This window comes from Antedon mediterranea, chromosome 1 (genome assembly GCF_964355755.1).
Source record: "Antedon mediterranea chromosome 1, ecAntMedi1.1, whole genome shotgun sequence".
NCBI classification, from domain to species: Eukaryota; Metazoa; Echinodermata; class Crinoidea; order Comatulida; family Antedonidae; genus Antedon; species Antedon mediterranea.
The window spans coordinates 16,750,730-16,762,901 of NC_092670.1; the positions used below are offsets into that span (position 1 = coordinate 16,750,730).

Below are 12,172 nucleotides of genomic sequence, written 5' to 3' on the forward strand. Positions count from 1 at the left end.
ATTTTTATCATTATCCTCTCATCATTAGTATTACAGTATGTAATAAAATTATCATCAGTTAACAAATTAATTTAGTGTTATCATTTGTCAATTCTTTTCCTTTCATTTGCTATCATTATTATCTTTATGTTACCCAGAAATAAGTTATAAACATAAATAAAACATAATATATCAAGGGAAGGGCTAAAAAATAATGTTTTACCCAAACAATCTATTTTTAGAAATAAATGAGTGTGGAAGTAACCCATGTTTCAATGGTGGCTCCTGTACAGATGGACTAGCCTCTTACTCTTGTGCATGCATTCTGGGATACACAGGAACCAACTGCGGAACAGGTAAAGGCTTTAATTTTTCCAATGTGGTAATGTGTTATATGTGAACTTTATTCCATCAATCATACATTTTTTTGGTATTATAATGGTAACCATAATAACCTGTATTTACAGTGATTTTTACAAAAAAAATATTAATTATAAAATATATACAGTGATTATTTACAGTAATGATAATAATAATAATAATTATATTGACTATTATTGAAACAGAAGTTGAAGAATAAAATACTGAATAAACAATTAGAGTCATTGTCAACATGAAGTTGCTTAAAATATACTTTCACATCATCTAGCAAAATTCCATAGTTTACACACAACAAAGGAGAGTCAACGCTGGTGTTTTTTATTGATGTGATCCAGTTGTGTGTAAACACCAGAGTGAAGTGTATGTGAGGATGGGAGTTGTCTGCATGTTACAAGTGTACAGTACTATAACAGAACCACTATTACAGGTTCACTTTGGGGACCTAAACAATTGTCTCTTTAGTAGAGATGGATAAATTTGATGTGTATGTAGCTAATTCTTGGTACTGTATCTATATTTTGTTAGTATCATAGGCAGATTCTGTAATACAGTGTGTTGCCTTTATCATAGGTCATAAGCTTAACCTAACTGTTACCATAACATACAAGGCCATAGCGAGAGGTTGAAAAAAAGTCGAAGGCAAAAATTATCGGGTGCCGTGTGGATCTCTCAAACTTTCTAACGTTGTCTTCTGATTCTTCATTCACCATTGTGTTATCTTTATCTCATTATATTCGTTTTATCTGCAGACATAAATGAATGCGCAAGTAGCCCATGTCTTGGTACAGCGAGTTGCATTAACCTTATCAACAGCTACCAATGTAACTGTCCATCAGGGTGGATGGGAACAAATTGTGATCAAGATGTTAATGAATGCGATTCTGCTCCTTGCCAAAATGGTGGTCAGTGTAACAATGGTCAGAATAGTTACACCTGTAATTGTATTGATGGATGGACTGGAACAAATTGTAATCAAGGTGAGTTTTTGACTTATAACAACTTATATTTACCTTGTACTGGTGGTCTACACAAGCAAACCCCTGATAAAACCATTCCTGGGAACTTACTATATTAACTTAAATACTTGTATATTAATAGCAAAGAAAACTGACCCAGAGCAGGTACTCTCATAACCCCTATCCACACTCTGGGGAAATTCTCATATGTAGCTTACAACCTTTCAAATGGATAAGTACATTAGCAACAATTTGTGTAACAGACAACCATCTTAAATGTGGAAAAGTGGGAATTTATATCCAAAATGGAAGATATTGTTGAAATGTTATATAATCATTCCCAGTAAAGTTGAACTGTAGTTGTATGGTGCATGCAGTAGGAATAATAATAACTGTACAAACTTTCTTACAATAGATATACAATAGTGATATACTTGTTTACCCACTTATTCACACACAAAATTATATTTCCAGACATTAATGAGTGTTCAAGTAATCCATGTTTGAATGGAGCAACTTGTGACAATGGCCGTGATTTTTATCGATGTAATTGTCTACCAGGTTATCAAGGTGTTAACTGTCAAATTGGTAAGTTCTCCAGATGGACCTAAAAACTATACCTGACAATATCTCAAGACGACTCGTCGCGATTCAACTCAAACATCACCGACGAGCCAAGATGTTTCTTCGGGCCTCGCCGTATGATGCTGTCGGAGTTGGCCTTTATTCAACTTGATAATGAATTTTGATTATTGATTTTGAAATTAAGAAACCAACAATATATAATTTAGAATAAATTAACATATGTTAACTTAATTTATTACGCCAAAATTACATTAACTTAATTAAATAAGCTTAAATTAACCAAACATAACATACAACAATTGTTGTTGTCATTAATGGCTTAGCCTATTTCCTACTTAGAGTCTACATAATTTTAAATCAACAAACACTTAAAGCACATTGATCTGTATGAAATAGTGCTATATAAATGGATCATTATTATTCTTCATTTTCATTTCATTTATTTATTCGAACAAAACACATAGAAACAGAACAGAAAAGAAACAGAGCACAATGGTCAGGGGCAACTAAAGCAAAACAATTACTATAACTCAAAGAGTCAGTTGCCCCTTAAAAAACATCGAAATACAAAAAATATTGCATTAAGTAAAACATTTGTACAAGCTTATAAATTCTTGAAACTTATTGTGTGTGGGTATATATTACATAGGCTAATTTGCCTCTTGTGACCCACAGTCAGTTATGCTTTGAAGCCCAGAATGATATTAAAGTCCTTTTTTGACCAATACATGTCCAATTTTCCTTCAAAAACGTTCACAGAGGTTGCGTTTACTAAGTCATATGGCAATGCGGTCCAGTGATTTATTATTCTGAATACTTGAATTATTATTTTTTAATTATTTTAATTTGCCATGCTAATTGATGTGTTTTATTACAGATATTGATGAATGTAATAGCCAGCCTTGTCAAAATGGTGGAATATGTTTCAATGAACCTGGACAGTATTCGTGTAATTGTCCTACAGGATGGGAGGGACCGTTTTGCACTGCTGGTGAGTCTTGCTTTCAAAGCATTTTCTTATAATTTAATTAGAAAAGGGTGGGCTGTTATATAATTAACTTTTATTATTATATATTTCTTTTATTATTTACATATTTGGACATTATCTTAAATAAATTATCTTAAATATTTTATATAATCTATGTTACTTGTCTTATTTTTTAACTAATTGTTAAAAATATGTGTTAGAGAAAATGTATTTGTTAAGAAAAAAAAAATCTTCGTTATTATGTGATGTCGGTCATTTAGGCTCCTCCAACTTAAGTTATTAAGTGAAATAAAAATGAATTATGAGTCTGAATTGTATTGAATATTAAAATTAAATCATAAATAAAGTCAACAGTTTTAGACTAAAATTGTGTCTATATTGACATTTATAAAGGAATCAAAAATAGCAGTGAAGTCACAATATAAATACCATTGACAATTATCAATAAACTTTTACTTCTTAGACACTAACGAATGTGCTAGCAACCCGTGTGGTAATGGTGGTTATTGCCGAGACTCCTTCACACAATTTATTTGTGATTGTACACCTGGATTCACAGGTGTTAGATGTGAAATTGGTAAGTACCGTATTCAAATATAAGTTCAGTAAGCAAGCTAAATTAGAAAAAATAAATGAACATTTCAGTAAGAATGCTATAAGATTAAGGACCTATAAATTTAAATAAGTAACCCAACTTAGTTAGCACACTGTTCAAATAAGTATGTACTGTACCAAGTTGATTCCCCATTCATTATATGAGTAAGCCATTTGAATAATGTTGATGTATTTACATAGTGCATTCCACAAACAATGTTGTCTCAATGGGCTGTGGACTTAGTTACACTTTTTAACAGCATTCTTCTCCCATCATGTCGGAGCTGCCAACTACAGCGATAATTATTCTTTCCACGACAGTGACTGTGAGCTAGTACACTCACTGGAGTAACCCCCCTTCCCCATTCTCGAAAGTTGTACTAAGTTCTTTAAAGTGCACACAAGCATTTTGTGTACCTACGTTTTATAGTTTTTATCTAAGAAGACTACTGGAATTCCACTGTCTAAACCGCTCGACCACTACTAAAAATATTCTGTTGAATTAGTAGCTTCATTTGAGTTTATAGTATCATATTTAAATAAGTTACTCATATGAATTGGTACCCAGTCTGAATAAGTAATTGTTTGAGTAATTTTGACAATTTTAACCCAATGTCAGTGGTGTAACACAAGCGCCCGAGGCCCCAGGTTTAGGAATCCTTAGTGGCCCACCCAATGCTGGAGGCTACAGACATATTTAGATTTTTTCGACATAATTTAATTGACAATTGTTTTGACAGGGCACTGCTCAGGGGCCCCTGTAAGCTCCGGGCCTCTGTTAAGCCAGTTAGCGCTCATAGCCGTTGCGCACCTGCCCAATAGATTCAGTGCAATTAATATATTGTAATTATTTTTCTTTTAAAGACATTAATGAGTGTGATAGTGGACCGTGTCAAAATTTTGGAATTTGCATAAATGGTGCAAATAGTTATGCCTGTCAGTGTCAACCAGGATATGGAGGCGTATTATGTGATTTGGGTAATTTTCTATTTTGTTCAAATTATTAAATAAAATTATTTTTTATTAAATCAGTAATAATTTAGTATAGACACTATTTTTCTGTTGGACTGACTATTTTTGGTAGATACTGAAAAATGTTTACTGTCCTACCTACATATTAAAACGAAATTCTTTTAACCATAAACCTTATTTATTTTTGTCAGATATTAATGAATGTTCTCCTAATCCATGTCGGAATGGAGGAGCTTGTCAAGACTTTTTAGGATCTTACACATGTACATGTGCCCAAGGATTCCTTGGAGCAAACTGTGACAATAGTAAGTAAAGCTCTGTCTACACTATCAAACTTTATGTGACAAAAAATGGGATGTCCCCTTATATTGACATGATGTCATATCACTACCATATTTGGACACATCACACTTTTTTTGTCCAACTAATTTGATGGTGTAGACAGAGCTTTATTAGATTATATAACATAGTTATCAATGACAGTAAAGGAAAGTTTAGAGTGTTATGAATTTGCTTAAGTTACCCTTGGTAATTTGTCTTAATATGTTTAAAAAAAAATAAATAAAAACAGATACAGAAGCATAACATCCATCTTCTGCCATACATATGCGTGACTCAGCCATTCTTTTAGCCATTGTTATTCTCCCATTATTAGATAATGGGAATGAATGTAGATCTGAAATCTTCACTCAAACTCATTGTTTGAGCAGTATATGCTCAACTGCTCAGTCATAGCTGTTCTTTTGGTTGTAAGACACTAATATTGGAAGATACATTACAAAAGGTCCTTTAAAACCACCAATTTCAATTCACAACACTTAGTATGCTTTACAGTTGATTTTAAAGTTGATGACAAATTTGTAAAGGTTTATTATTAACATTAATGCAAAGGTTAATGATACTAAACACTAGAAACTGTTAACACAAAGCTACCTTTAAATCATTATTGTATTCCTTTGATTTGCTTCTAACTGTGTATTTTGTGTTAAACTGTAGATGAAGATGATTGTTTAAGTGGACCATGCCAGAATGGTGGCGTTTGTAATGATCTTATTAATATGTACACCTGCAGTTGTGCACCTGGATTTACAAGTACAAACTGTGATCAAGGTACGTTGTTTAAGGGTCGGGGGATGGTTTGGGGCAAAGGTTAGTAATCACACAGAATGTTGGATGAGGGCTAATGCTCTGTCTACACTACAAAACTAGTTTGACAAAAAAAAGTATCATGTGCCCAAATATGGTAGTGATATGAAATCATCATGCATATCACATTTTTTTGTATATAAAGTTTGATAGTGTAGAGAGAGGGTAAGAGGGCAGCTATGAAAAAGTTACTAGCATTATGTAACAATTAATAAACCTTTTTGCTTATTTTCATTATTTTTATCTTCTAGATTACAATGAGTGTTCTAGCGTTCCTTGTCAAAATGGAGGAGCTTGCACGGACGTAATCAATGGTTTCTTTTGTACATGTCAGCCGGGCTATACAGGCACACAGTGTGATACAAGTTAGTATGATGCTTGCTACAAAAACATAATCTAAGCCTACCACATAGTTTTCTAGTTGATTAGATTCACAAAAACCTAGAAACTATGTGAGGATATTGGGACACGCTAGGTCCGATGTCCTTATTCACCATTCACACTTAGGCTAAGAAAAAATAAGTGAGATACGTATACGTATATTTATTGTTTATATCTTACTTAAGTGATTGGTGAATACAGCCACAGTGACTACTGACTACACTGTACATTGTAGCTTCTAGATCATCAAAATTTGTCGTATATTAAAGTAAAATATTGCTATCTCTGATATACATATTGTTTTTTTTAAACTAGAGTGTAATACTACCTTATCTTAAATTTTCAGATGAAAATGAGTGCGATGGCAATCCATGTCGGAATGGTGGTCAGTGCTTGGACGGTATAAACTACTACAGCTGTATATGTTTAAACGGATGGAATGGAGATAACTGTGAAAATGGTATTTAAAGCATTTTATTTTACATGGTACAAAGAACATTTTTTTTTGTGGTAAAAAACAAACAAAAAAAGTCAAAAGATTATGTTTTTACATAATTGCCCAAAGATACCAAGATATATATATGGACGTTTACATAGAAGAATTATCAAAAATTGTAAAGTGTCGGGTGATATACTGAATATTAATTTATTTATTTTGAAACGATAAAGGAAATCATTGAGATTGAGAAAAAGCCGCAATAAACCTACCAACCAGACTTTCCGGAAAACCGGAAATATTTTTCCCAACACCCACAATTTGTCACTATCATTTTTGTTACAGATATCAATGAGTGCAACAGCAATCCATGTCAGAATAGTGGAGTTTGTGTGAATGGCCCTAACATGTTCACATGTAGTTGTAGTACTGGCTTCACTGGAATTCTTTGTGAACAGGGTAAGTATTAAGTGAGTGAATGGGCGAGTGAATGACCAAGTGGTTAAGACAGTGGAACCGTAATCTTTAGCTTTTATGTCAAGGGTTCAAGGCTCACTTGTGGTGGTAGAACAAATCTTCTCAGATATGGACTATAAACCGTACGTTCAGAGTTTAAAGAACTTAATACATCTTTTGAGATGAGGTGTACTAGTCAAACATATGGCATGACGCTCAGTTGAAATCCAGTGCCATGAGCAATGATCATTGGAATGGTGCTACACAAATTGGAACTATTACTATTAAATGGAAACCTATTATTATATTAATTGCTTGATTTAATTTCTATTAAAACCCTCTATACAATGACTACTACTATTTCCCATCTACCTTTATTTATTTGATAGATGTTAATGATTGCACACCAAACCCATGCACAAACAGTGGTGTATGTTTTGATGAAACCAATAGCTACCGGTGTGAGTGTCCTCAAGGCTTTACTGGAATACATTGTGAACTAAGTAAGTACTAACAGTCAGTAATTTACTTTACCATAGTATCAACAACTTTTCTATAGGTTTAAGCTCTGTCTACACTATCAAACTTTATGTGACAAAAAATTGTGTCCATATATAGATACGAGGATGTCATATTACTACCATATTTAGGCACATCACACTTTTTTCGGCTTGATAGTGTAAATAGAGCTTTGGTCTTGCATATTGTTGTCTAATAAATTGAAGAAACCAGAAAGTACTGTCAGTAAGGACACCAAGTGAGCAATCTAGTACCTGATAACACACACATAACATCAAATTTAGCAAATTCATACATGGATATTTCATGAGATAAGTTACTTTCACACGCTGTGGATAAAAGTATTAGCTTACAACTTTATAGGTCTGAACTAGAAAAGTTTAGGGTAATCTTCTGTGACACTGACATAGAAGTACATATGACAACTTGACACAAGACTGCCATTGACTTTCTGAAAACCACTAACAAAATAAAGTTATTTCCTGAACAGGGTTTGTTAATGTGTTTATATACTCTTTTGTTTTTTCTAAACCTATATATTGTCACCTATTTTATCTTTAGCTACTGGCTGCGATCAAGTATTCACAATAGATAATTGTGATAAAGTCGTACTCACGTCACCAAATTACCCTGAACCATATGATAACAACTTGAACTGCCTATGGCGGTTCTATGCTTTAGGACCGGTTGCAGGGATACGTGTAGTCTTTTCTCTATTTGATATTGAAGACGAACATGATATCCTGTCTGTTGGGTATTCAGATGCAGCTGACGATTCAACCAAGTTGTATGAATTTACAGGCAGTGTTGTACCTGAAACATTTGTGGTGAATGATGACCAGATGTGGATGCAATTTGAGACAGACTCTACTAAAGTTGAGAGTGGGTTTTACGTGGAGATACAAGACACATGCTATGGTATGCAACATTTAATTATTACACTACATATTCAAGCTGCAAATTTAATTATGATTCACCTCTAAAAGCCTTTTAAGTAGTATGTTGCTTATACATCGCTTTGATCTTATTATTATTATTGATTCTTATTCAAAAGACACATTTGTATACAAAGTTCAATGAACTGGATTTTTCATACAATGACTTTCATCTCTTCTAAGGGTCCCGAGAGTGGTACCAAACAGCTGTTATTCTTTTGTTCATGATGAGCTGAGATAGACCAGTATGTTGGACTAATGCACTAGGCTTTTAAACTACACACAAGTCAGCTGTGTGTAGTGTGTGCTATGCTAATTGACTCATTTATCAGTGACAATTATTCTGTTTTACTCATGAAAAACAATATACTGATACTGAACCAGATTTAAACCCATAACTCCATATAATTTATAAACGAGTACTGCTGTTTCACTTTTTAAAAACTTTTTTTCTCCATAGTTCCCAACCTTTGTGATGCATCGCCATGTTTAAATGGAGGGACATGTGTGCCTTTGACCGCAACAACTTACTCCTGCACATGTGTGCTTGGGTACTCCGGTGACAACTGTGAAATAGGTAATGGCAGAGACCAATATATAGAGAGTTTGTCCAAATGTTATCAAAATGCACCCTAATCCTATTTCATAACATAGCACTGTAGATTACGTTATAATATAACTGTATTAATTAACTAAGTTGATCTCTGTTTATTTGACTCTTGGTAATCCTACATTTATTACCACCTTTAGTTGTGCTTTTAATAATTTTTATCAACTCTGAAGATTATATATATTATCTGTAACATATCTTATCTATAACATCTGTTAAACCAACTCAGTCCGAACTTGACTAAGAGTCGCCAAACTTATACCTTAGGTTAAGGTCATTATCTTGCAGTTAGTGTTTGTTAGTTACTTCTTTTACCACTCACTTCATTTCTGCATAATCATATTCACTTAATCATCACTACTAATATTGCAGTTCCATTAACCATGTAGTTTTTAGTTTTTATGTTATTGCTCTAATAATAGTGAGCTTTCGTTACGGGTGGTGGACAAAGGAGGTGGTCACTTAGTAAAATTGACGGAATACCCCTCCACTTGTCACGGTCTGTTACCACTCCTTTGACTACTGTCACAAAATATTAACAACAGTATGGTCATATTCTACTACTAAACTATTATCATGGTAGTAGCTTTTACTATTCTAATATTAGTTTATTGTCATGCTAGTTCATTGCTTTGATAATAGGGTTTATCGCAAATAGCTGATATCGTGACAAAGCTTTGTTGCATAATGTATGTTAGGAAGGAACTGAGGGAAAATGAACAACAAGTGAATGTTTCCTACAGTTTCTTTCCAGCATGCGCCACGCATTTCTTTGCTATCTGCGATAAATCTCTTCCTATTACATGTCATGCTTATATTAGTAGCACTTCTATAGTAGTATTCATTTCATTATTCTGTTAGTACCGTTGCCATGCGCTTCGTCCCCATGTCAGAACGGTGGTACGTGTATGGACAGTGGTGGGTCATTGGTCTGCGCCTGTCCACTTGGATTCTTTGGTTCGTTCTGTGATACCACAAGTAAGTTGTCATGCATCATCATCATGTCATTTCACAATAATTCTTCCCCTACCCAAAAAAGAAATCTTTAATATATTGAATTGTGTGTTGATGTATCTAAATTGTTCTACATGCTTTTATGCTAACATTTTATACTAATAACGTGCACATAACAGAGCTAACTTATTTTTATTACATTTTTTCTAATACAGTCTACTCTTCCACTACCGGACTCTCTGAAAACCGAAACTCTCCCAAATCTAGACTTTTCTTGAGGTCCAAGTGTTCCAAAATACCAGACATCCTGACATATTAGGCCAGCCTGTCTGGTATTGGAGAATAAACTGTATTTTAAATTCTTCTACACATAATAATCATTATTTTGTTTATAAATTGCAATTGCTTCATATTCTAGTTTCACCCTGTGATGCTAGTCCCTGTCAAAATGGTGGAACATGTATTGAATCTGGAAATTCTTACATATGCAACTGTGAGGCATTATATTCTGGAATGGACTGCGAGATACCAAGTAAGTTTTATTTTTGTAGAGATCAAATCAAGTAGTGTTTTGAAAATGAAGAGTTATGGATTGTTATATATACTGCTGAGTGTTAGATGATATGAAGTTAAGAATGTAAAAGACGGGTAAAAACTTGGTAAAACCCCTATTAAGGGAAAACCTTTAACGCCTGACACAGTGTCTCTTGAATAGTGTTGTCTCAAAGGAGGGATTCTACTGTACTGTATAAATTATATTTTTTTCATTGATTGTAAACTTTAATTTTATTTTCAATTTGTGTAACATTACATGGAACAGTCACAGCATGTCATAGCTCTCCTTGTGAGCCTCCATGGGAGTGCATTTCGTCTGGCAACACATATGGTTGCTACTGTCTATCTGGTGTTGATTGCACCCCAGATACCACCACACAATTAGGTAAAGAGATGTGGTGCTGATAGCTATAGCTGGCTTAATTTCTACCAGATAAAGTACAACTAACTTACTGTAATTTGTACCTGCCACCAGTCATCTATAGTTTCTTGTCAAGCTCGCTTAGCCTAGTCTTGCTTAATTGTAGACTTACCACGTCTTCAGTTTTTGTTTCATTTTATGAAGCAGGGATTTGTTCCTTCAGCTCAAGTATGGTAATTGTGACACACCATATGGGTCAAAATGTTTTTTTCTAATATTAAGCCAAGTTGCTGTCTAGAACATAAACTAAGCTTAATTGTAGCTATATATTTTATCTGCATGTAGCCTAACTGTGTCTCGCCTAACTCTAGCGCTATGTGCAGATACAATAGCTTCTACATTTAAAATGTCATCAAAATATGATCTATGTAATTTAGTAATCGTAGATTTAGATTGTATATAACGACTTGTTGTCAGGATTATTAAAAGCTTTACTTGTTAACTTTAAGATAATAACAGGTTTTTGTGTCTGTTAATATGCCTAGGATAATATTTTGCCCAACTTTGTACATTTGATAATACAGGATTGTGTGTAAACGTCCATCTTGGGAAACTTAATAATATAAAAGGCTTACTGTTTAATTTACTCATCTTCTAGCCACTGATGTTTGTAGTAATATGCCATGTATGAATGGGGGTCAGTGTTCCCCTTCTGGAACAACATTTATATGTGTATGTACAGAAAGGTTCTCAGGTGCTCAATGTCAAGGTCTGTCTGTGTTTTTATGTTTTGTTTTTGTAATGATATAGATTGTTTAGTTCCATCATTTTCTTGCTTCAATTAACACTATTCTTACTCTATGATTAGACCATTCATCTTTTTAATTAATATTTTCTATTATTAACATACAACATGTAATGATCATTGTATAGTAGTTAGTATAGTTTGTCTTTCTACTAATATAAGTTTTAATCATTGTATGTTATAAGGCTTTAGTCATTATAGTGTGTATAGTGATCATCTAGTACTTTTTATTATAATATAGCAGCATTAACCTTCTCATATTATCATTACCATCTTTTATATCATTCATATCCTTACTATTTCCATTGTAATCCTCAACTCATTAAATTATTACCATCAGTCATCATTAGTAACTATACATTTTAACAGAAAGATAAACTTGAAATGGTGTGAATTGGTAAAAAAGGGAAAAAAATATGAAAAAAAACACTTTCTACTTGCTGTTGTATTGAAAGTACGTTAGAGTAGCAGTTCTTTCCATCCTCAGAAGCCACAGTGCTGTGATCGTCACTCTTGGAAACAATAATAATGATAGAACAGGTCTTTGTTCTGCACTTGT

At 33.4% G+C, this 12,172-nt stretch overlaps 1 protein-coding gene across 7 annotated transcripts in view; it reads left to right on the plus strand.

Moving 5' to 3' along the window:
• The window catches only part of LOC140059048 (uncharacterized), a 58,847-nt gene that overhangs the window by 37,846 nt on the left and 8,829 nt on the right, over window positions 1–12,172 (plus strand). For 4 of the 7 annotated variants that reach the window (XM_072104875.1, XM_072104906.1, XM_072104893.1 and 1 more), the window contains exons 24-40: window positions 222–335; window positions 1,110–1,337; window positions 1,791–1,904; window positions 2,779–2,892; window positions 3,353–3,466; window positions 4,348–4,461; window positions 4,647–4,760; window positions 5,452–5,565; window positions 5,853–5,966; window positions 6,329–6,442; window positions 6,764–6,877; window positions 7,264–7,377; window positions 7,955–8,311; window positions 8,789–8,905; window positions 9,800–9,916; window positions 10,311–10,424; window positions 11,467–11,577. In XM_072104875.1, the coding sequence (XP_071960976.1) occupies window positions 222–335; window positions 1,110–1,337; window positions 1,791–1,904; window positions 2,779–2,892; window positions 3,353–3,466; window positions 4,348–4,461; window positions 4,647–4,760; window positions 5,452–5,565; window positions 5,853–5,966; window positions 6,329–6,442; window positions 6,764–6,877; window positions 7,264–7,377; window positions 7,955–8,311; window positions 8,789–8,905; window positions 9,800–9,916; window positions 10,311–10,424; window positions 11,467–11,577 (2,298 nt within the window). Of the gene's footprint in view, window positions 1–221; window positions 336–1,109; window positions 1,338–1,790; window positions 1,905–2,778; window positions 2,893–3,352; window positions 3,467–4,347; window positions 4,462–4,646; window positions 4,761–5,451; window positions 5,566–5,852; window positions 5,967–6,328; window positions 6,443–6,763; window positions 6,878–7,263; window positions 7,378–7,954; window positions 8,312–8,788; window positions 8,906–9,799; window positions 9,917–10,310; window positions 10,425–10,712; window positions 11,135–11,466; window positions 11,578–12,172 lie in introns of those variants that run through there. The other 3 variants (XM_072104913.1, XM_072104883.1, XM_072104899.1) reach the window with 3 other exon arrangements.